Source organism: Ranitomeya variabilis, chromosome 6, assembly GCF_051348905.1.
Source record: "Ranitomeya variabilis isolate aRanVar5 chromosome 6, aRanVar5.hap1, whole genome shotgun sequence".
Taxonomy (NCBI): Eukaryota; Metazoa; Chordata; class Amphibia; order Anura; family Dendrobatidae; genus Ranitomeya; species Ranitomeya variabilis.
In genome coordinates this window covers 55538271-55564460 of record NC_135237.1, presented here as the reverse complement: position 1 = coordinate 55564460, position 26190 = coordinate 55538271, and the positions used below count along the sequence as shown (strand labels likewise).

At 42.9% G+C, this 26190-nt stretch overlaps 1 protein-coding gene across 25 annotated transcripts in view; it reads left to right on the top strand.

Moving 5' to 3' along the window:
* Nucleotides 1-26190, top strand: part of PARD3 (par-3 family cell polarity regulator) — a 637712-nt gene that overhangs the window by 383989 nt on the left and 227533 nt on the right. For 13 of the 25 annotated variants that reach the window (XM_077268529.1, XM_077268514.1, XM_077268520.1 and 10 more), the window contains 2 exons: nucleotides 5978-6135; nucleotides 10936-10980. In XM_077268529.1, coding sequence (XP_077124644.1) covers nucleotides 5978-6135; nucleotides 10936-10980 — 203 coding nt within the window. The remainder of the gene's footprint in view (nucleotides 1-5977; nucleotides 6136-10935; nucleotides 10981-26190) is intronic. The other 12 variants (XM_077268525.1, XM_077268518.1, XM_077268516.1 and 9 more) reach the window with 2 other exon arrangements.

The window sequence follows — 26190 nt, the reverse complement described above, 5'->3', positions numbered from 1 at the left end:
ATAGCAGTGCTTCCATGTCTTTATTCACTTGCGCCTCAAAGATATCAACAGGGTTGCCTGGAGAGACTGGGGGCATGAAGGAAGGTTTGACCCCACCCGTGAATGGTTCAACTGGGGTACTACGCGTCTTTATTTTCACCGAAGGATCTGTCAGATGGAGTAATAATAAAGCATCATCCTGAATGTTATCAATTTGGCTTTCCGACGCCATAAAGCCCAAAGGGCCCACCTGGCACGGAACTGCACTCACTGGTAGGGTGCACTCACCACAACAGGGAGGTAACCTGAACCAGCTCCTCTTGAGACATGAAGCTAGGTGGATATTGCGCACATGCGCAACAGGGCCAATGGGCCTGAATGAAAGAATAGACATGTCGGTTTTCCTATCGAGTGTCCTCGCAGCAACATGATGATTTAAAACCCTTATCATTTGAATATTTCCTTGTGTTTCTTAGGCTCTTGGTAACTATACATCACAATTTTTTTATTTAATTGTTTATATGTAATTTTAACCTGTTTGTTAATGTATTCACGTTTCTTGCTAAACAAGTGTTTTGTATCACCTATGACGTACGCTAAGGGGAGGATACAATGGTCCGGATCTAACTATATATCCTACCTCCTTCCTTCGTTCGCCATTGGGACCTGTAGAAGCGCAGTTTTGCGCGAAACAGCTGTCGTCCTCTCCTTTTTGCACGTTTTCTCCCGCCCGCTTGTCATGTTTTTGATGTTCCAATAAAGAATATATTGCACTGGACCCAGGAGTGCGCATCATCATCCTCCTATTTTGGCTTAGTTAAAAAAGTGTTTGTTTGTTTGTTTGTGTTTATGAGGCAAATTTCTTTATTTGTGATACTGAAAATAATATTTTTTTTGCAAAGCAGGTCTCCTGATTTGCTTTCTGCAGTGTTAGAATTTGTTGGAGAAATCTGTACTCTAAAAGGGCAGGAGTCATCAGAAAATAACTCCTTGTCTAAATCAATATTTATTTTATTTTTGTATATTACTCTTATATATTACAAAAAATATTCAAATCTTGTAGTTTGCACTTTAACACTGAGCCTCTTAATAGGCTAATACTTCCAGATATGTAGAGATCACTTCTCGGTAGACATGTGATTGTCATCACATGCATGAAAGACAACAGCTACTATATATGTAGAAAACTCAGGATACACCGCCGTGCATAAGAAGTAATGTCAAAGCTCAACTCCTCCCACCCACTGCACAGTGACCTCTGCACAGATCAACGAGCATGCCCACTACACTCTCCTTTGTAAATGACTACCTGTTTCAAAGTCAATGAATATCTCCAGACTTTTCATGTAGCTACTGAAAAGTGTATTTCTATTGCTGTTAGCATCTAAAGCAAGAGGGCTACAGACATAATTATCATATACAGAATACTGAGTTGAAGAGAAATTGTAATCAGAAAATAAAAGTATTTCTTATCATGAAAAGTGGGTCTGTCAGTAGATTTCACAATACAAACTGCATATATTGTTCTATAGTTCTTGGACCCACTGAAGCTGTTGTACATTTGTTGATAATACATGTCACAATGGCTGTACAATTTGTAGAATTCTTTACGAAAGTTTAAACTCAACATCCACCTACCTAGCCTGATTGACCGCTCCTCAGTGTTTCTCCTCCCTGCTGAAATCTCACACTGCTCAGAACAAGCTGCAGTGATAAGTCAGGCTGGGTTGGTGGAGAATAAATACACTTGTTTTCATGAGATCACTCACTCCCGATGACATAAACAACCATTTGACCTTGGTATCCAAAGTAAGTACACCAGTTTCATAAAGTCTAGCAGATCTATTAACAAATGCATTTTGCAGTGTGATGTCAAATCAGCTTTAATTACTTTTAAATAGAAAAACTATAGCATTAGTTCCTTCAAAATCTGGTGCCGAGTGAGGACTTGTCTAGATTTCCCCTTTCAGTAGATCAGTAGACTTGCTTGTTAAAACACTTTTACCTTAGGATAGCTTCGTTGTTTTCATTTTTTATTCTCCACCTATACCATGAACCACACATTCTTAATGGATGCTAAAACTACTGCAATACTTTAACTCAAGACTTTCTCGCTGCTGTAAAAGCATATTAGTCATAGGAAAGTGCTCAAAAAGCAAGTAAAATGTTCTTCCCACATCCACTAGTATAAAGCAATCGCATATTAAGAAAATGCTTTTTTTCCTTTAATATATCTGACATCTAAATATTAACTTAATAAAATCCAGTGCACCTAAAGTGTTAGAACTGACATAGATGCATAGTTTTAAACCAATAAGAGAAAAAATATTTCTTCAAATAAAAGAATCAAAAATTTTTATATTTTGTTTTTTTTTTTTCTTTAGAAAGAGTTTGTAGGAAACTTAATGGAGCTTCATTTTTATGATGCAGAGCTCCAAATCCTCTGCCTGGGTGTATGATAATCTGTGCTACCTTCAGCCACCGTTAGAGGTTTATTAGAGTTTTGCTGTGTTCTTTTTATACCCACACATTCTCGTCAGAGAGCAGGAGGACTTGTTCTCAAGTGCCACCTATTGGAAATAGCAATCCTAAATGTCAATATCGACCCTTGGGCTGTGTGCACACGTAGCAGATTTTTCGCTATAAAAACGCTATAAAACCGCGAAAAAAACCGCTCACATTAAGCATCCTATTTAATAGAATGCAATCCGCATTTTTTGTGCACATGCTGCGTTTTCCTGAGCGGAATCGCATTCCAGAAAAAAACGCAGCATGTTCAATAAATTTGCGGAATCGCGGGGATTCTGTACACCTAGGAATGCATTGATCCGCTTACTTCCTGCATGGGGCTATGCCCACCATGCGGGACGTAAGCAGATCATGTGCGGTTGGTACCCAGGGTGGAGGAGAGGAGACTCTCCTCCACGGACTGGGCACCATATAATTGTTAAAAAAAAAAAAAAAATAGTGATATACTCACCTTCTGATGGCCCCGGAGTCTTCCCGCCTCTTAGCGGTGTACGCGGCCGCTTCCGTTCCCATGGATGCTTTGTGTGAAGGACCTGCGATGACATCGCGGTCACATGACCATGATGACGTCACGGTCACGTGACTGTGACGTCATCGCAGGTCCTGCACACAAAGCATCTATAGGAACGGAAGCCGCTGAGGAGATTGGCTGCCTTCGGAAGGTGAGAATAACCATTTTTTTTTTTTTATTATTTTTTATTTTTATTTTTAACATTCTATCTTTTACTATTGATGCTGCATAGGCAGCATCAATAGTAAATAGTTGGTCACACTTGTCAAACACTATGTTTGACAAGTGTGACCAACCTGTCAATCAGTTTTCCAAGCGATGCTACAGATCGCTTGGAAAACTCAAGCATTCTGCAAGCTAATTATGCTTGCAAAACGCTAGGAATATGCATGCCAATTCCGCATGCGATATACCCGCGGCAGGAGTTGCAGAATTGCCGCGGAAATTTCCGCGGCAATTCTGCGACGTGTGCACTTAGCCTTATAACTGGCTTTGCCACATGACTTAGGATAAAAGCCAAAGCTGAATTTCCTTTTGCAGACATGTGTTTCGTTGTGTTGCCTCTCCTCAGTGCAAAGCATGAGATCTGATTTGGCATTGCACAGCCTAGAAGCCTCCTTACCCTGGCATTATATACTGAACTCTACATTATGTATTAAGCTCTACCTAGTGGATAGGACAGATAGTTATTAGTCCGTGACTCTCTAATGTCTATTAAAAGGGGTTGTCCTTAGGATAGGTCATCAGCATGAGTTTGGCGGGGGTCCGACACATAGCATCCCCACCAGTAATATTAATTTGAATAGGACAGGGCGGGCAGGGTCCTCCCTCCTTATGTACCTGTGTGCCTTGTTTTTTGCTCATGTTTAATGTATTTGTCTATATTTGCCCCGTATTCACATGTAAAGCGCCATGGAATAAATGGCGCTATAAAAAGGTATAATAATAGGAGTTTCTCTGTAGTTCTTGGTGTTGGCCACTGCACAGTGAATGGAGCTGTGCTTTTCTGGCTCTAATCACTGTGTGCATCCGGCCAAAGCTGATGATAACTGATTATGGGGGTGCCTAGTGTAGGACTCCCACTGATCTGATATTGATGACCTATGCGGTGGCTAGGTCATCAATATAGTAAGGTCGGACAATCCCTTTAAGACTTTTAAATATTTTTTAGCATCTTAGCGTCGTTATTTTATTTGTTATGTTGGTACCAGGTTATTATCCTAGGTATTGTCTTATAGTTTATAGCAATGTGTAATATGCTTTCCTTAGAAAATATTCCATTAAAGGCTTAAAATAAACAGTCGGCAAAGCTAAAAACATGGCTCGAAGACTACATGGTTCAATTTCCTGGGTTGAGACAGACAAACAGAGGGGGAGACACATGTTCTGTACAACCCGGAGCTCAGAGGCAGAGACTTGGAGCATTCACCATGGACAAAAGGGGGTTATCCAAACAAGCCTGGCAGCTGTTCTGAATCACAGAGGGAAATGTAGGCTGTCCGGCATGACATTATCTCCGTAATCCTTCATGAAAATATTATGAAAACAAAGTGCGCAATAAGAAGGAATTAATATTAGGAATGTTAATAATATGCAGGGTCACCGGGTGGCTAGTCTCTTCCCAAATCAGTCTTAGGGATGAGATTCTCGGCTACAGAAATCTGATGAATATTTTAATAATTGGAAATAAGAAGGATGAATGTGCTGGTGGGATGCAGCTTAATGACGGTGCTCAGTATTAATCTGGACAAGGTGACTTTCAGGTATTTTTGTTCTGTAATCCGCATCTTGGGTCACACTTGGAGTCAATGCATTAGATACAAGTGTGTAAATTAGATTTGCTTATTTTTCAAACAATAGATGGAGCTTTTTTATGAAAGGAAATTAGTGTTGATGAAAGGAATGAATGATTAGAACACAAGCTTAGGAGCTTTCCGACCTGGTTCAGTATTTAGGAATTCCTTTGCAAGAGAGGGCTAACATGACCCTCAAACCAAGACATGTGTCCCTATAATCACGTTGTCTGTAGAAAGATGTCTTTTCTGTCCCTACATTTGCCTCAGTAGAAGGGATGCTATGGACGCAATCTTTGAACTAATCTTTTTCCCCCCTCCCTGCGCAGTGGCCTCTGCACAGTTCACAGAGTATGCCCACAGCACATTTCTACAGAAGTCAACTAAAGCAGTTATCCAGGATTTATTTTTATTTTAGCATAGGCTTGCAGATGTAGAAAATAACAAACAATGTTATACTATCGTTCCCCAGGTATGGCACTGCTTCTCTGCCACTTCCTGGACTTTGCTGACAGACTACAGCAGTGTCATCACAGTTAAATTGCATATGACCACTGCAGCCAATCATTACGCTCAGTGGCTCAAATTGTTTCCATTGGCATTGGATATGACAGCATGGTGGCTCAGTGGTTAGCACTCTTATTTTGCAGCGCTGGGGTGACAGCTACAGTAAAGCAAGACTGTGGGCCGCTGTTCACAGCTCAGAACATCTGTCCAGACAAAATGTCCGCCTCCATTATCATGCAAATGCAATAAATTTGGCTTACCACTTTTTTATGCCTATATTTTGCTGTGTGTTGGCGCACAATGCCTCATCTCTATTTTGGGGGGCAACAACAGTGTTTGAGGCACATAGAGTACTAGAACTGGCTGCAGCAATTTTCTCCTAAGTTCTGGTGCAGTCACAATAGTAAAGCGCCCCCAATATGTTCCATAGAGAATCATAAAGATACTCTGATTTTAGTGCCCTTTACTGTGAATGATACACATTGATGGCGTATTAATTGGTTGCAAACCCTACTGATGCCTGTTGGTAGGACCAAATATTTAGAATCCAACAGTGTGACCCAGAGTTGTCAAATTGCCAGGAACACACAATAAAAACTACAAATATTGCAGTAACAATTCTAAGTTTGTCCTGACCTCATCTGTTTTCTTCCCGCAGCACTCTGAGCCCGGACGTAGATCCATCCCTCGCCTTCCAGAGAGAAGGATTTGGACGCCAGAGCATGTCGGAGAAGCGCACCAAGCAGTTTGGAGATGCTAGTCAAATAGACTTTGTAAAAACTCGGAAATCGAAAAGCATGGACTTAGGTAAAAAATGTGTGTATTTCTTCCCCTACTATGAAGCTAACGGCAAGTTAATTTCACCAGAGCTACAGCCATGTGTTCTGCAGATGGTTCCCCGGCCGTGGTGCCGTCCCATTGTTAAATCTTCCCATTAAGTCTTGTCCCTGTACTTTTGGGATTTTTCCTTGATCCCCTATCAGCAGCTGAGGATCCTTTTAGTGTCATCTTTTGCAATGCCTGAAAGATAATTCCTAATAGTTCTAATTAAAATTCTTCCAGTGCAATATTTCCATCATCACAATCATTATATCCGTATGTGGTCGCGTACAGTATGTGGAATGTTAATGCCCCCTATTAAACCACTTTACAAGGTGCTGCCTCCCTCCCAGAAGTAGGACGGGGGCTGCCTGCATTCTTAATGTTTGCCATAAAACTATAAGAATAACATAATAAGATGCGATTTATCCTTCTTGACAATTTCATAGATAAAAGAGCTCAGCGCTTTCCTTTCTCACTCAGTGGGTGGATTAATTCTCTAAATATCTTTTTTTTTTCTCCCGATTCTGCCAGATGATGGGATATTCGGCAGTTGGGCAAGCATTGGCTGTGTGTATGTGATGTCTGCTGTGAGCTGCGATAAGCAGATACTGGGACTTACTCAAAGGTCATCTCACAGCTGATGAACTGGATCATAGCGGCATTATGTGAAATGCAAGCTGTGGAATATCAGACACGCAGGCTGCAGCTCATTATCAGAAGCTCAGTGAAAATCTGAATCTATGGATTTTAGTATCCTGTGCTTTATTTTATCCAGGCATGGCATCCCCATACTTGCCATGTGATTTTTAGTAGAGAACTTTTAATGAAATTCCATAAATGTATTTTTTCCCTTCTCTTTGGAGACGGTTTAATGGCTACTAGAGATGAGCAGTTCCATTTGCGTTGTCCTGGTCCTGCATCCAGTTTGGTCCTGCATTAAAGCCGGTGTTCACTTCTGTATCCAACACCTTGGGTGTTGCTTATATTTACTAGGCCTAAATATAACGTCACAACTTTGTGGGGCTGGGTAATCGCAAGGGGCACCCAGGGTATCGCGTGCAACGATGCGCACTAGCTGCTTTGCAGGGCCGGACGTGGAAGCCGGGCCGGGCCGGACGTGGAAGCCGGGCCGGACGTGGAAGCTGGGCCGGGCCGGGCCGGACGTGGAAGCTGGGCCGGGCCGGGCCGGACGTGGAAGCTGGGCCGGGCCTGACCGGACGTGGAAGCTGGGCCGGGCCTGACCGGACGTGGAAGCTGGGCCGGGCCTGACCGGACGTGGAAGCTGGGCCGGGCCTGACCGGACGTGGAAGCTGGGCCGGGCCTGACCGGACGTGGAAGCTGGGCCGGGCCTGACCGGACGTGGAAGCTGGGCCTGGCCTGACCGGACGTGGAAGCTGGGCCAGGCCTGACCGGACGTGGAAGCTGGGCCAGGCCTGACCGGACGTGGAAGCTGGGCCAGGCCTGACCGGACGTGGAAGCTGGGCCAGGCCTGACCGGACGTGGAAGCTGGGCCAGGCCTGACCGGACGTGGAAGCTGGGCCAGGCCTGACCGGACGTGGAAGCTGGGCCAGGCCTGACCGGACGTGGAAGCTGGGCCAGGCCTGACCGGACGTGGAAGCTGGGCCAGGCCTGACCGGACGTGGAAGCTGGGCCAGGCCTGACCGGACGTGGAAGCTGGGCCAGGCCTGACCGGACGTGGAAGCTGGGCCAGGCCTGACCGGACGTGGAAGCTGGGCCAGGCCTGACCGGACGTGGAAGCTGGGCCAGGCCTGACCGGACGTGGAAGCTGGGCCAGGCCTGACCGGACGTGGAAGCTGGGCCAGGCCTGACTGGACGTGGAAGCCGGATCGGACGTGGAAGCCGTGCAACACAAATCGAATTGCTTATCTCTAATGAATAGGAATTGAATTTACCATTCCCTGAAGTTCTAATATAGAATAAACTATAAAGAACAGTTCTGATATTAGTCCTGGTGGGCCTAGGTAAGTTCAAATGGTCTATGAATGCATCGTTAAGACCACTTTCGCAAAAACCTTAAGGGGGTAATCTGACCATACTCTTTACCGTGGAGGAGGGGAGCGTGGCCTGTGACATCACATGAACTGATATCTACCAACTTGCATACGTGAGCTGTGGGGAGTTCGTGTCAGTGAATGTAACAAATTACTGATGGGCAGCCAGCCCTTGTAAGCGGCTGTATTTTACCAGGCAGCGATGTCAGGCATGAATTCTCTGCAATCCTATGGGATTTCTGACCCAACCGGTTTGTAAATGTAACAATGCCAGTAATATTATATTAGGAACCTACTTGTTTGGAACCGGAACTTTTATGAAGATGTTTTAATTGCATAAAGTTTAATCTAAATCGCTGTCTTATGAATAGATTAGCAATCGTCCTGGGTTCACCATGTTGTACAAGCGGCATTGATGGATCTCACTGCGGATTTTCAAAACATTAAGTTGGAAATAAGCAGAAACTGGGCAAACTCTTGACATTCGATTCGCAGCTACTGAAACAAAGTGTTTACTTTTCGATTTAATCTCAGCCGCTATTCGTTTAATTGACTGTCTGTGCCAGAGTACTTAGGAGAGCAATGTGACTTTGCCAGCCAGTGGAGAGCAAGGTATTATTTCCCTGGGATAATGAGATTAAGTGGCTCACAATGTAGAATTTTAGATGTAATAATAAGGCCAATCAATAGTGTGGCTTGATAATAGTTATGCAAGGCACGGACATTGCCATCCATCCAGAAACCTGGAGCACCAGTGTCAAAAAATAGGAACGTGCTACCCAGGTAATCTGTACTGGGAATTCCACTTTAACCCATTGTAAAATAAAGTCTTTTAAGGAGATACGGTAATTTCCCTGCAATTCTAACAAAAGAAAAAAAGTAACCCACTAATATACAGATACTTAAACCTTAACTTGTGCATGTAAGCAAAGCACTAACACAAACTAATCTGGTGTCCACTACTTTCCACTTCTTCCACACAGAGGACTTAAAGTAGATTGTGTGACATGAGAAAAATGGACGTTCCTTACAACACCCTTGTTATCTGCAGCGCAGTTATGTTCCAGTGAATGGGAATAATGGCCCCATAAGCTTTAGAGAGACCTCACCCGCTGGAGAACCCACAGAACTAACCCACTGTGTTATGGATAAGGGACGTTTCTCCATCAGATGGGGAAGAAGGACTCGGCCGCGATCAGCGCTGCTAACGGTGTTTGGAAGCCGCTAATTTCCCTCTCCACATTCCGAATTCTCGTTGCACTGCTTATGTATGGTGGGAGGTGGGAAAAGTAGTTGTTGCCTAACGAGCATTCACCCAACAGTTAAGGAAGATGGATGGTCACATCAAAACGACTGTCCTAACCAAGCACAGTAGCTTGATACACCCTTGGTGTGGCCAAGCATTTCAGTGCTCCTTCCCGTCTACTTGCTTTCCATCTATCTCTGCCTTTCACTGGCTTCTGTAATGCCAGAGCTGTCAATCAATGAAGAGCGGAACGGAGATGGACAGAAAACCAGTCGGTGGGAAGCTGCACTAAACTGCCCGGCCATATGAAAGGCACACAGAGCGTCTGTGCTTGGTTTGAACAGTCATTTTGTGCTTCCAGAATCCGACTCATGAGTATATCTTAAAAGCCATTTTTGTGAATGCTGTGCATCAGCCATTCTGGAGAAGTTTATAGCCCCACGGCTGATTTTAATCAGATTTATTAGGGGTCAGTGTGTATGTAGACGTGTATATAGACAATGTGCATGTGGACATGACATGCCTCCAAGTCTACAAGTCTGAATGGTAGAAGGAAGAGTAAATGCCGTGTATTTCACGTGACTTCCCATATCACCATACTATATATACGTCACAAACATATACAAACACACGTATGTATTTATGTACTCTGCCCCTATTCTGCACAGCCATTTGTCCCCTCCTCCCTTGGAGCTACACTAATTTCATAGGTTTAAGGTTGAGAGTGAATACACAGCCATCTCGTTCAACCTGTAGTCCTAGCGTGTTGATCCATAGAAAGGTAAAAACTCCATGATTCACATTCTAAATATTAGGGGAAACGTTTCTTCCTGACTGCAAATATGGCATCTGGCTAGTTCCTTGGGTCAATATCCCATAACCTTATCAAAAGACACATCCAATCCCTCCCGGCCATACTATACCTTTCCCCGCATGCCTTGCACAGCCTGTGTCATGGCCGTGTGGGCTCCGGTCTGCACCCCATTGCCCCATTCCTTCACCTTTCGCTGGTCACATTGCTGGGCAGCTTCGTGTCATATTCTCTCCATCAAATTCGGATTTCTACAGACATGTACATGGATATTATTGCCGATACAAAAAAAAAATACATAAAGGACAGTGCTCAGTCTACTGAACTGGTTTGTTTTCTTTCCGTGTGGGAATGTCAGTGCAAAGCTTTCCTCTAAATGCAATAATTAATAAGCGGCAATTAATTGTAATGACCCGGCCGTCCTCGATGAGATGCAATCATCGTTATTCTGCTGTGTTCGTGTTAGGAATGATCTGCTTGTGGCATGAACAAACGATGCAAATAATTAACCGTTGTTAATTCTCTATAAGTGGGGGACGCTAACACACAGCATTAATAACCCGAGCGCCGGCGGTGTGCAGCCAGCTACTGCATGGTGTCATTTCTAGGATTAAGGTGGGGGATAAGGATTCTGCATGAAACCTCTCATTAATGTTCCATTGTTTGCTGCATGTGGAATGAGGGCACTAACTGGGCTAACCTTCTTACATTTACCTTTTTAACAGTAGCTGACGAGGCTAGGATCAGTGCAATGGCTGACCACAATGCAGGTAAGAGATTACGCTGTTGCTATAGTAATGCCGGTGAAAGCAGATTAAGACAGAAGCACCATTCTCCTTGCATGTCGGCATGACCTTTGTGAGGCTGGCAGGCCGCTCTCCGCTAAGAGGACTCATTACCGGCTTGCACCGTTTGACACGCGCTGTGAAGAGCTGACCGCTGTAAGCGGAGATGATTTCATCCCCTTCTAGAAGTGCATGCGCTGTCCTATATCTGTGTCCAGGGTCCAAGTACAACGTGGGGCTCTTAACCATTTCTTTTGTAAACATTTTGAAAGGGGATCTGTCCCCTGATTGCACCATACCGACTGCATACAGCCCTGTGCAAAAGTTTTAGGGTATGTGCACACACTGCGGATTTTGCTGCAGATCCGCAGCGGTTTCCCATGCATTTACAGTACCATGTAAACCTATGGGAAATGCAATCCGCAGTGCACATGCTGCAGAAAAAAACGCGCGGAAACGCAGCGGTTTATTTTCCGCAGCATGTCAATTCTTTGTGCGGAATCCGCAGCGGTTTTTCACCTGCTCCAATAGGAAACTGCAGGTGTAAACCCGCAGCGGAATCCGCAATAGAAACTGTGATTTTATCAAATCCGCTGCGGAAAAATCTGCAGCCCTCACAAATACGTGTACAAATACCCTTAGGCGTGAAAACTGCTGTAAAGTTAGAATGCTTTAAAAAAACAGACATGCAAATAGTTTATTGATTAAAGCACCACTCCAGCGGTTGTTTTATTGCAGCGCTGGGGTGATGCCACTAATGTCAAGTTCCCTGCAGCTAGTCGTTTACTCGCCAGTTGCCGTCTTCATCTGTTATTAGCGCCGCTCCGGTCGTCTTCTGCAGATTGTGACCTTCCGGATCTCTCTAGTGTTTGTTGGGCGGGTGGAAGTCACAACTCAATGTAAGTCTATGAGAGCCTGAACCGAGACTTATGAGCTTGTGAGCGTTGCCTCTGACTTCCCATCAGTCAGAAGTTGTGGTCACAAGATGGCAATGCGGGACTGGAGTGTCACCAGAGACCGTCTGGTAAGTATAATATTACGGTCAGGGAACTTCTATTAATGGCACCATTTCAGCACTGACATTTTAAAAAAAACCTGGATTGAGGCTTTAACAAAATGTAAGGTATGTGAACATAAGAAAAATGTGAATGAAATCAATATTTTACATAGTTACATAGTTACATAGTTATTAAGGTTGAAGGAAGACTTTAAGTCCATCTAGTTCAACCCATAGCCTAAGCTAACATGCCCTAACATGTTGATCCAGGGGAAGATCATTGTTGAGATCATTCTTAATAAGCATTTTTACTTTGCAGCATTTTTTTCCCCCCTAAACCGGCACAAAACTTGTTCTCAGTACTGTACATTACTACATAAATTTACTAGACCTGATGAGTCTAGATTGCTTGCTATGAAAATCCATGTCCGACTAGCTGTAGAATTCTTTTTAGAAGTTTTATCTCTGATGATGCTTAGTATGTTCTGAGTCCTCCAGTTCTAGTGCGACTAATCAAATGCTCATTTTTTTTTTTTAAATCAGGGATATTCAGTTATTGTGACAAAGTAGAAACACCAGTGTCATCAGGTCTAAGATCTATTTATTAATGTATGCAGATTGTGCTGTGAAATCAGGAGTCACATGTAGTTTGATTTTCATTGCTGAAAAGTTAGCTATAGAAATTTTTATGTTTTTAATGGGCTAAAAAGAGAAATACGCATACCTGTACGTGGTTTGAAGCCATGGTGCTCGAATAGTTTCTAGAATGTGTTGCAGGAATTTCACACAGCATTCTAATCTATGGAGCAAGTCAACAAGAGCGGCAACTGTGATCTGTGAAAAAATCCACCACTCTGACTGTACGGCATAATGGGAGTTTTAGTAGACCTTTCACTGCAATCCTTGCGATGTGTTAGGAATGTGTTAGTGTGCGGCCACACTTCACTCACCCACAACGACCAGTGGCTTTTCTCGCTATCACACAGCCATGGGTCCCGACTCTTACATATTAGCGCAACCTGTCCGTTGAATGGCTGCTGACGGAGGAGCATGTGACCAGAGCTGTCCGTCAGCGTCCTCCAATAGAAAAACACTTCACACAGGAAAGATGTTTTCAATTTGGCAACACAGATGGACCGGTCTGGTCACATGCTTCTCTGTCAACAGTCATTTTGTGACAAATAGCGCTGTGTAGTCAGTGAGGAAAGCAGCATTAACAGATGCTGGAGAAGAACCTGTAAGGGGACAGTCAGAGAGCCCTGTAAATCGGACCGAGATCGGAACATAGTGCCCGGACTGGCCGGCGGCTCTCCCCACCTGAGCAGCATGGCAGCTGTATAGAAATATATGAAGCTGTCTCGCTCGGGTTGGGAAAGCTGCCGGCCAGTCCGTGCACTGCTTTTTCTGATCTTGTTTCGGCCGTCTGATTGCGCCCTAATACTTTTATATTAGTAAGTGCCACGAATGTCCACAACACACCTGTAAAGATCCATCTAAAGCTGAGATCCTGATGCTGATTTGAAAGAAAATCCAAAACTGAAAGCTGCCTAAATTGTTGTTTTACATTTTTTTTTTTTTCGTGTCATGGGTTCCTTTAGAAAAGATGCGTGTTTGTCGTGGAATTCGTGCCAAATTCCATGTGCCATTTCAGTCTTGTGAACATGCTCCTAACGTTAGTGACAACATTTGTGTATGTAGGTGAAAAACTGGTTGGACTGGAGGATGAGAATCTGAAGTTTATGTATCAAATCTACAGTCTCTCCTAAGAAAATTTGCCTGACCCTGAACTTAGACCTCAACTGTTCCTTAACGGGAAGAATTATGCGATAGCCATTAGTCGATAAATTATGTAGTTTAACAGCTTTTTTTTTTTTTCTCAATGATCAGCTGAAGAAAAATGACTTCTGAGTAATAGTTTTTTTTTCTCCTGAGCAATTAAAATAATGTGCCTTGTGCAATTATGAGTTTCTGTGATTTATTAATCCAACTTAGCTTATGACCTTTGGAATGCTATTTTAATTAGGCCGAAGCCGCTGTTATGTGGGAATTTCGTTTTCGTGTTGGATAGTCTCCATTTGCACTTGCTGCTCTGCCGGCATTTTACATCTTTTAATTCTGAATTACTTATTACTGTCTGAAATCCAGATCTGAAATTCCAGGAATAATGTCTTTTTTTCTTTTGTTAACTGTTAATATAGTAAAGTGTATATTACAATGGATTCCCACATCTGAACGTCAACAGAAAATATCTACCAAACGTGTGAAATAAGCAAAAAGTGGCCACAAAATCCCCCATTTCATGTCTAAAAATTAAAAAATGTAAACTTTGCACTTACAGTATATACTCGAGTATAAGCCGACCCGAGTATAAGCTGAGGCCCCTACTTTTGCCACAGATAACTGGGTAAGCTTATTGACTCAAGTATAAGCCGGGTATGCATTGTCCCCTCATCCCTGTCCTGCTATGCATGGCTCCCCAGTCCCTGTCATTGTAGGCATGGCTCCCCCGTCCCTGTCATTGTATGCATGGCTCCCCCATCCCTGTCATTGTATGCATGGCTCCCCCGTCCCTGTCATTGTATGCATGGCTCCCCTGTCCCTGTCATTGTATGCATGGCTCTCCTGTCCCTGTCATTGTGTACATGGCTCCCCCGTCCCTGTCATTGTGTACATGGCTCCCCGTCCCTGTCATTGTATGCATGGCTCCCCCGTCCCTGTCATTGTATGCATGGCTCCCCCGTCCCTGTCATTGTATGCATGGCTCCCCCGTCCCTGTCATTGTATGCATGGCTTCCCTGTCCTTATATGCTGGCCTCCCCATCCCTGTATGCATGCCTCCTTATCCCCTATCCCTGTGTGCATGTTTCTTATTGAAAAAAAAACAAAAAAAACCCATCATACTCACCTACCTGTGCGCCCTCGGTGCTGGCACGGCATCTTGTTCCGGCGGCCGGCACCTGCCTGCATCTCTTCCTGCCAAGCAATCACATGGCCCTGCTCATTAAAGTAATGAATATGCACTCCACGCCTATGGGAGTGAAGACTCATGCTTATTCATTACCTTAATGAGCGGTACCACGAGATCGCTCGGCAGGAAGAGATGCAGGCAGGCACCGGGGCCGGAACGAGATGCAGTGCCAGCACCGAGGGCGTGCAGGTAGGTGAGTATGATGTGTCCTGGAAGCCCGCCAGCTCCTGCCTCTGTAACCCGCCGCTCCCCCGCCGGCTTTCTGGACTCTGACTTGTGTATGAGCCGAGGGTGGGGGCGTTTTCAGCACAAAAAAAGTGCTGAAAAACTCGGCTTATACACGAGTATATACGGTAATTATATATCAGAAAAATTAAGTTTCAACTGCTACAAAGATATAAGACCCCAAATCCCCTCTAGATAGACGGAATAACCCTAGAAATATATCTTAAAACTTAACAAGGGAATATCATCATCCGATTTTGCAATGTAAAGACATAGCTGTACTGGCGCTGTAATACTGATTAAATTCTTCTTTGTTGTTCGTCTTTAAAGGGGTTTTCCCACAAACAAAGTTAATTTTAATCAACGTTTTAATCAATAAATCTTTGAATAATATTAAGTTCCACAATTGGATGCGTTTAAAAAATGTTCCTGTGCTGAGATAATCTTATAAATGTGTACTGTGTAATGACTGTGTCTGACTGTACAGGAACATGGTCTGATCACACCACAGCTCCTGGGCAGGTGAGGAAACAATGAAGTATACAGTCATTGGAGCACGGGATCGCCAATAATTCTTTCTGTGAGGTAAAACATTTCACTGCCCGTTTTTAAACAATGTTTTACCTCAGAGAAAGAATCTTTTGTGACCTCACGCTGTCCTGTCTGTATACTCTTTTGCTTCCCCCCCTGCCCAGGAGCTGTGGTGTGATCAGATCATGTTCATGCCTGGTCAGACACAGTCATTACACAGTACACAGCAGGGGCACATTTATAAGATTATCTCAGCACAGGAACATTTTATTTAAACACATCTAATTTTGGAAATTCTTCAATTATTCAAAGATCTATTGATTAAAGTGTTGATTAAAATTAACTTTGTTCATGGGAAAACCAATTTAATCACCATTTGAAGTTTTCTGCTAATAGATTTTGGTACTCAGGGGGCCGGACTGTGCACTGAGCACCGCAATATAAAGTTTAGGTGTGGTGTGGAATTGCATTGATAACGCTTACCATTATGCAAAATATCTTCCTTTTAATTGCACACAAAAGTGAGGATATGAATAGGCACCAGTGTTGTGACAGTCTTATAATTGCAGACTCTGAGACAGTTTCTTTGTGGTGGGGCAGTAGCCAACAATGCAGTAAATATCCAGGAAAGTGACTATGATTGGCAGCACTCGCCAGTCTCTTCTGTGAAATAAAAGTCCTTTATTTCATCATAATCCGAACATCCATCTAGCGGCAGTGCGACGTGCAGGGGGACAGGTGGACGTTGGCCGATATATCAACGGCGGCCGTATCGCCCTCATATAGCCCTTCTACGGGTCCAATCACATTATGTTGAAATAAAGGACTTTTAACTCACAGAAGAGACTGGTAAGTTCTGCCTTTCATATTCTCTTTTCTGGATATTTATCTTCCTTTTTATGTTTTAAAGGATCTTTTTTCCTTTGCTGTGCATGCGCTGTCATTGAAGTCGTCCTAGGGGTACACACCGGATGTGTATTATTCTGGTTTTACCTCCTACCTATAACTGTTTCTGCAGTTGTACTTTCACAGTAATGAACTCTTGATAACGTATGGTGGCATATTGCAATGTTATCTGACTTTTATTGGAACTTTTTAATATACGGTAATTGTGATTTACAGTAATAATTTTTCTGTTTACAGTAGTGGGGGTGGTTCTTCTTGCTATATATAGGATTGAATTGTAATATTTGGATGGACGATTAATATTATTATTATAGCGCCATTTTATTTCATGGCGCTTAACATGTGAAAAGGGGTATACATAATAAAAAGTACAATAATCTTAAACAAGTCATGGCTGGTACAGGAGGAGAGAGGACCCTGCCCACGAAGGCTCACAATCTACAAGGGATGGGTGAGGATACAGTAAGTGAGGGCAGAGCTGGTGGTGCAGCGGTTTCGTGGTTACTGCAGGTTGTAGGCTTGTCGGAAAAGGTAGGGCTTCAGGTTCCTTTTGAAGGTTTTCCACGGTAGGCGAGAGTCTGATCTGTTGGGGTAGAGAGTTTCAGAGTAGGGGGGATACACTAGAGAAAATATTAATATTGGACTTTTAGTTTGGTTCATAGATCCTAACTTATCCCCTTAGTGACCAAGCCAATTTTTTAAATCTGACCAGTAACAATTTATGTGGTAATAACTCTGGAACACTTCAACATATCCAGTTGATTCTGAGATTATTTTTTCATGACACGTTGCACTTTATGGTAATGGTAAATTTAGGTGGATACGTTTTGCGTTCATTTGTAAAAATATCAGACATTTTACAAAAATGTTACACAATTAGCAATTTTCAAACTTTGCATGATTATTCCTTTAATCCAGATAGTCACACCACACAAAAACATTAATAAATTACATTTCCCTCAGGTCTACTTTACATCTGTAGCATTTGTAAAATGTTTCTTATTTTTTTTTTTTTTTTTAGCGTTTTAGAAGGTTTAACAAGGTAGCAGTAATTTTTCATTTTTTCAAGGAAATTTACAAAACTTGTTTTTTAGGCACCTTCTCAGTTTTGAAGAGACTTTGGAAGTCCTATATATTGTAACCCCCCAAAAGTGATACCATTTTAAAAACCGCACCCTTAACGTATTCAAAATTATCAGGTAGATAATTAACCCTTCAGGTGCTTTTCAGGAATTAATGAAAAATGACATAACAGGAATGAAGAAATTTATTTTTACCATCTAAATGTTGATAACTTCTGATCAGGCCACTGTAGCCGGCTGACTCTAAGGCCGTTTTTTGGCCAAGAATTGCCATGGCAAACATCAGGACCACACAATCAGGATCTCAAGGTGCCTATGGGGTTAAAGTTGGAGCCCCCACACTCTGTTAACCATCTAGATGCTGTAGTTATTATTGACAGAAGCATTTAAGGGGTTAGAGGCACCGATGGGATGCCAGAAAGCCACTTTGCCTAGGTCTTAAGGCAGTAAATGATATGCTTGACCCTGGTTAAACAAAAATCCAGCTATTGCTCTCATACAATAGTCTAATTTGTATTTTCATCTTTTTATGTGAAAGCATAACCTTATTATATGCTAGCACTAAAAATTTGGTGCTACTCTTGCTATGGGACCACCGATCCTGAGAATGAAGGGGCTCCAATGTTGACCTAGTGCTACTTAAAAAGGTTGTCCACTACTATAACACCCCCTTCTTGATCATCGTTTGGCCCACATGCAATAAAAAAAGCTTATACTCTTCTCCCATGCTGGCGCCGTTCCCGTAGTGTCTGTACTAGCTCTTCCTGGGGCTCTTGTGCGGTGTTGTGACCCGTGACCCCAGCACCCAATCAGCGCTGGCGTCACTGCCCACTCCTTTGGACAAATCAAACATGAAGGGGAAGTCCGGGTTGCAACTGATCCCTGACTTCCTCTTCATGCTCAATTCGACAGGAGGCGGGGACAGAGACACTTACACTGATTGGGCACCGGGGTCACGTGTCACAACACCACATGAGAGCCCTGGGGAGAGTTTGTGCCAACAACACGGGAATGGCGCCAGCACAGGATGTGAGTACAATCTTTATTTTATTGGGGCCAAGCGAGAGGTATGAGAAGAAGTTGTCCAAATATTCTGATAACAACTGTTTTGGTTGACACTCTAATTTCTATGGAAGTCAAGGATCCACCATGTCCGACTGTGATGGACCTTTTGTTCTCCCGGAGATGAGCCGCTGGCAGTGGCTTTCTCAAGATCGGTTGACCAAGCGAGCGCTTCTGTGTGGGAGACCCAGCTGAGATGGCTACCTGCCGATCTATGTAATGTGTTTCGGGAGTCTTACATTTTCACTGCACAGCTGCCTCTGAGCACAAGGGATCATAGTGATAGTCTTATCACTTTATAGATTGAAAAACCCCTAAGATTGCCGATTTTGACTCTTTAAATCAAAAAAATCATAGACAACATTTTTTATGGACTCATTGGAAAACAAGTGATGCATGTTTCCAGCCCTTAAATCTAACAAGACTTTACTTATATTCATTGTAATTTGTAAAATTATAATTACAATCAAAATTATCTGCAAAGGTTTCTTCAGCTTCAATGAAATCATGGACACCTTTAAAAAAATTTTTTACGGATTGTGAAAAAAGTGCCCTATTTTTACGGACAGTCCTGAAATTTCTCGACTGCTGGCAACCATGAATACCCTTTAATCGTACTTGTAGAAAATCTCAAGCTGATTGTGCTCTAGCAATTAAAGAGACAGTTGGCGATTGATCAGCATATGTCAGGTGAATACCGCACTATCCTTTCATTTACTTGCACAAATTAGGTTTTGTCTGACTTGTAAAATAAGTGCTTTGATAAAAGCATCCTCTGTCCAGCGGGTCGTGAGTTATGATGTTCTGGAGGGGAAAGGTCAGGTCTTTCAACCACAAAGTTACCTGTTTGGAAAAAGATAAATAGTTTATTAAAAAGCTTTAGTCTTATTGAGAGGGAGACATCTCATAATGGAAGTATCTGTCCCAGAGTTATAAAATGATGATTGTATTTCTTTTCATGACTTGAAAGGGTTAGAGGTTAACACGTTCCACTGAAAAGGAATAGAGAAGAAATATACAACTGCAAGGAGAAAAGTAGGTGTCAAAATTATGTTTATAAATCTAAGTATTTTTCTGCCTCTCTGTTTAGATTCAGGCCAGTTGTAAAAACCTTGTTGCGGAGACTCGAGTTGAAAGTTGTTAGATTGATAAGTCATGTAAAGTCAACAGCTCCTCAGGCGGACAACATAATAGACCTTTAATTATTTTTCCCTCTGGTTTATTTGGGTTGTCTGATCTTTCTGAATGTTTAGAGTTGAGTGCAAAGGTGGGAGTGAACTTCAGTGGTAAACCACAGCTCAGTCATCCCGATGGACACATTAAAGCTACTAATTCATTTACAAGGGTTCACTGCAAAACATTACCACCTTCTGTGCAACGACCTAGGGGCTTTTACGGTGTAGAGTTTGCCACACACCTTGGTACGACAACTGGCATGTCGGTAAATGGTTAACATCTCAGATTGGTCTGTCCAGTTGACCTCCATCTCCGATATTTGGATCCTCAATAGTGTTACTCTAGTCTTGTGTCTTTCGCTTAGAATAATTATGTTGTGGTTAATCTAAATGAATATTTAATCATAGGACAACTACGATATTAGGAGTCTTATTAACATGTTATTCAGATGGCATCCATCAGTTGGGTCATAGAAGGTATGAGAGAATAGTCTTCTTGTGTCCAGGAAAAGTGGTTTATTTTTTTGGCCACAATAATATTTTTTAATGTTTGGTTCCCCAACATTTGGCTGTGCGGTTTCCTACATGTGACTCACCAAACTATTGGTGAGATATTTCTATGAGATATTTCTATCATTAGGGACACAGAGTAGTAATATATGTTTTAAGAGACCTTTTACCATACATTGTGGCTAAATATCATGCATTTTATTTGCAGCCTACAACTGGTTGATGGCCTAATCTGAAAAACATTATCACCATCACTATTCACGGGTGCTAAGCAGTACTGGATTGTATATGTCTATCGGGGAATTCATCAAGACTGGTATTCAGAGTCTGTTCGTGTAAGAGGGTCCAATTTCTTTGAAGGGGTTATCTGTCACTTTGCGGGGTCTTTTTGTTGTCATGAGGTTAAGAATTTACCTGCTGGTAGATTATTATTATTATTATTTATTTATATAGCACCATTGATTCCATGGTGCTGTACATGAGAAGGGGTTACATACAAGTTACAGATATCACTTACAGTAAACAAACTAACAATGACAGACTGATACAGAGAGGCGAGGACCCTTCCCTTGCGGGCTTACATTCTACAGGATTATGGGGAAGGAGACAGTAGGTTGAGGGTTGCAGGAGCTCCAGTGTTGGTGAGGCGGTAGCTTCGGTAGTGATGAGGAGGCAGCGGGGTCAGTGCAGGCTGTAGGCTGTCCTGAAGAGATGAGTTTTCAGGTTCCGTCTGAAGGATCCGAATGTGGTTGATAGTCGGATGTGTTCGGGCAAAGAATTCCAGAGGATGGGGGATATTCGGGAGAAGTCTTGGAGGCGATTGGATGAGGAACGAATAAGTGTGGAGGAGAGAAGGAGGTCTTGGGAGGACCGGAGATTATGTGAGGGAAGATATCGGGAGATTAGTTCAGAGATATATGGAGGAGACAGGTTATGGATGGCTTTGTAGGTTAGTATTAGTAATTTGAACTGGATACGCTGAGGGAATGGGAGCCAGTGAAGAGATTTGCAGAGTGGGGAAGCAGAGGAGTAGCGAGGAGAGAGATGAATTAGTCGGGAAGCAAAGTTAAGGATGGACTGGAGAGGTGCAAGGGTGTTAGCAGGGAGGCCGCAGAAACGGATGTTGCAGTAGTCAAGGCGGGAGATGTTGAGGGCATGCACAAGCATTTTAGTAGATTGAAGGTTGAGGAAAGGACGGATCCTGGAGATATTTTTGAGCTGGAGACGACAGGAGGTGGAAAGAGCTTGGATGTGCGGTTTGAAGGACAGGGCAGAGTCGAAGGTTACTCCGAGGCAGCGGACTTCCGGTACAGGGGAAAGCATGATGTCATTGATTGCAATAGATAGGTCAGGTAATGAAGATCTATGGGATGGAGGAAAGATGATGAGTTCAGATTTGTCCACATTGAGTTTGAGGAAGCGAGAGGAGAAGGAGGATATGGCTGATAGCCGCCCCGGGATTCTGGACAGCAGAGAGGTGATGTCTGGGCCAGAGAGGTAGATCTGAGTGTCATCAGCATAGAGGTGGTACTGGAATCCATGGGACTTTATGATTTGTTCCAAGCCAAGTGTATAGATTGAGAAGAGTAGGGGTCCTAGAACAGAGCCTTGGGGGACTCCAACAGAGAGAGGGTGAGATGAGGAGGTAGTATGGGAGTGGGAGACGCTGAATGTGCGGTTGGAAAGGTACGAGGAGATCCAGGATAGGGTGAGGTCTTTGATGCCAAAGGAGGAGAGGATCTGTAGTAGGAGGCAGTGGTCAACTGTGTCGAAAGCAGAGGACAGGTCTAGAAGGAGGAGTACAGAGTATTGTCCATTAGCTTTGGCGGTAAGTAGGTCGTTAGTGATTTTGGTCAGGGCTGTCTCAGTTGAGTGATGGGGGTGGAAACCAGATTGTAGATTGTCAAAGAGCAAGTTAGATAAGAGGTGGGAGGAAAGTTCAGCGTGGACGTGCTGCTCCAGGAGTTTGGAAGTGAATGGGAGCAGTGATATTGGGCGATAGCTGGACATAGCAGTTGGATCGAGGGTTGGCTTTTTAAGGATAGGCGTGATTGTGGCATGTTTGAAAGCAGAAGGGAAGGTGCCAGAAGATAGTGATAGGTTGAAGAGGTGGGTAAGGGATGGCTTGTGTGGTGGTGAGGTTGGGGAGGAGGTGGGATGGGATGGGGTCGAGCGCACAGGTGGTGAGATGCGATTTGGAGAGGAGACAATTAAGCCCCCCTTCACTGATGTTGGATAGGGAGGTTATGGGGTTTGGGCATTGGTCTGGTATACAAAGGGGTTGTGGTGGTTGAACAATGAAGACTTGCTTTGTCTGGTCGATCTTATTTTTAAAGTGTGTGGCAAAGTCCTCAGCAGAGATGAGGGAGGTTGGAGGGGGCAGTGGGGGGCGGAGGAGGGAGTTAAAGGTTTTGAATAACTTTTTGGGGTTGTAGGATAGGGAAAATACAAGGGTTGTGAAGTAGGCCTGTTTAGCAGAGGTGAGAGCAGATTTAAAAGCGAGTGTTGCCTGTTTGAATGCAGTGAAGTCATCTTGCAAGTGTGTTTTCTTCCCACACCGCTCCGCAACCCTGGACACTTGCCGGAGCTTTTTAGTGGTGTTATTGTGCCAAGGTTGTCTATTGATACGTCGCACTCTGCCATGGACGAGAGGGGCAACTGTGTCAATAGCTGATGCAAGAGTGGCATTGTAGAAAGCAGTGGCACTGTCTGTGTCGTGGAGTGAGGATATGGATGCCAGTGGTAGGATAGAGTCAGAGAGTGTGTGGGTGTCTAGCTGTGCAAGGTTTTTGCGGGGGTGCGCATTTTGCTGGACATGGATGACCGATGAGGAGGACAGGGATGAGAAGGTGAGCAGATGGTGGTCGGATAGAGGGAGAGGGGAGGTGGTGAAGTTATATAGAGAGCAGAGACGGGTGAATACCAGGTCTAATGTATGTCCATCTGTGTGGGTGGCTGCGGAGGACCACTGAGTAAGTCCAAAGGATGAGGTAAGGGACAGAAGTTTGGAGGCTGTTGACTGAAGAGTATCAATGGGGATGTTGAAGTCACCCATGATGATGGTGGGAATGTCGGCAGAGAGAAAGTGAAGAAGCCAGGTGGAGAATTGGTCAATAAAGGCAATGGCTAGGCCTGGAGGTCGGTATATGACGGCCACTTGCCTTTATTGACCAATTGCCGACTTCCTGCCTGTTCCACCCTGCTGTAATTTTTTTTTTTTTGAGTAGACGTGGATTCACTCTGCGCTGCTCAATAAGTGAAAGTCCAGACGTATGTCATATGGGATGTGGCTTTATTCAACGCGTTACGGAGTTCTCAGACTCCTTCATCAGGAAAAACACCACAGATGGTACCATCTGTGGTGTTTTTCCTGATGGAGTCTGGAAAAAACGGTGCTTTTCACATTTTTTTTTTTTTTTTTGCCAGAAGGAGTCGGATGAAAGCATGTTTCATAGATTTTCAAAATCCTTTCATGCTGCCATGTAGAAAATACTCCCACACTGAATTAATTTGTGTTGCTGTCTTCTAGTTAGATTCCGTTTATTAAGGTTATCAGAATCAGAATATTACCGAAAATACTATATAATCAGAATATATTTGACCTTAATTTGCCCTCTGTATAAGTGGCCAATCAGAGCAGCACTTATTGTTAAATGCACCAATTCAGCTGTTGATTTCGGCAAGGTAATTTCTATGAATTCCTATTGTATCTAATAGTCTGGCTTATGTATGAGCAAAAACTGTTAAAGTGCAGAGGAAAGCAGAAAGGGGAAAAACAGGATTATTAATATTATTAAACTTGTTAAATATTTATTTAGTGAAATGGTGTTTAGCAGCTATTTAGAGAGATATATTTGCCTGAATTTCCCTTGGTATATAAAATCCATCAGCCTACACACAGTGGATGAGGTTGTTAAATCAGTTTGTCTGTTATCTAATAATATACGGTTTTCATATGCTGTAAAGCGTTTCTGCTTATTAGGAAAGGTACATGTACTTATAAACTGTCTTGGTGTATTTTACTATTTGGAGTTATGGCTCCTGTTTATAACTGCTCAAATTATTAGAAGTGGGGAAAAAAATAGAGATGTCAGCCATTTTGAAGCCTATAGGCTGCCGTTTTTGGTCACCCAGTTACAAAGAACGCAGTTTTGTTAAGAAAGAAAGCATGATTTCCTAATACTATACAGTTCCTTTTAGGGTGAACACCGAGGAATATTTGTACTAGACATTTTGAATAGTTGACAATAAGCTATAATCTGTAGGTGTTGTGCTAATACGTCATATAAAAAATAATTACTCCTATAATTCATGGCATTTTCACGACACAACTAGCTTCCCTTCGCTTCCCGATCTTTCTCTCATTTTCCCACTCTCCCACTTCTACCCCTCAAAGTCATAACACACTGCCCAGTAGTCTAGAGCTGTCAAAGGATGAAGCTTATTATTATTATGTAGCGCCAATATCTTCTGTTCCACATTGTAGACATCATCATCACTGTCCCCATTGGGGCTCATAATGTACTTTCCCTATCAACATGTCTTAGGATTGTGGGAGGAAATCTCTGAGTACCTGAAAGATACTCACGCAAACACGGGCTGGATATAAAAACTCCATGCAGATAATGTGTTTTGGTGGGATTTGAACTCTGAGCTTCAAAAGAGCAAGAAGTAAAGAAACACGTGTAATAAACCAGAGTCTCTTAAACCTTACAGTTTTAAAAGTGCCCCTTTTTTTTCTGATCACAGCTTTGCACTCCTTTGGAATTCTTCATCTGATAGTCACCTGAATGGTTTGCAATGAACGTGTATGCTTCATCAAAAGAAAAGTTTCTTTCTGGAATTGCCAGCCTTCAAAAAGTGTTTGTGACCATCAGGTGTCTTTCCAGAGTCAATGTTGGCAAGCAGTTCCATATAGTGCCAAGTCTTATTCCACAACTGTTCTAAGCCAGAATGCTGTCAAGAAAATCATCAATCATTATGATGAAACTGGCTCTCATGGAGGACCCAAGAAAAGAAGACCAAAAATTACCTCTGCTGGAGAGGATAAGTTCATCAAAATTACCAGACTCAGAAACTGCAAATTGACAGCACCGAAGATAAAGGCCTTCGTAAATAATGCACAGACATCAAGTAGCAGACACATCTCAACATCAGCAGTCCAGAGAACCTTTATGGTCGAAATGCTTAAACCTTTTCATGACCTTGCAGTTTCCTGTTTTTGCTCTTTCGTTTTTTCCCTCCCCTCTTGCCAAGAGCCATAACTGTTTTATTTTTCCGTCAAGATAGCCATATGAGAGTTTGGTTAAGCTAACTTGGTAATATGATTCCCCAGTATGAGTATGCTGATACCAAACTTGTATAGGTTTTTTATTTATTCTTTAAGTGGCGGAAAAAAATCCACAATTTGCAAGAAAATAAAATTGGTGTATGTCGACATTTTTGTTGCTGAGTGAGCTCATATTTTTTGCTCCCTGAGCTGAATGTTTTTATTGTTACCATTTTGGGGTTGGTGCGATGTTTTGATCGCCTCTTATTGCATTGTTGCTGTGGCCACAGAAACGAAATTCTGGCTTTTTGATTTTTTTCTCTCGTTATGCAGTTTACCAACCGGATTAATTTATTTAATATTTTAATTGAACATTTCTGACTGCAACAATACCAAGTATATGTATTTTTAAAATTTATTTTATTTTTTTCTAATGGGGAAAAAGGGGGATGGTTTGAATGTTTTTTTAT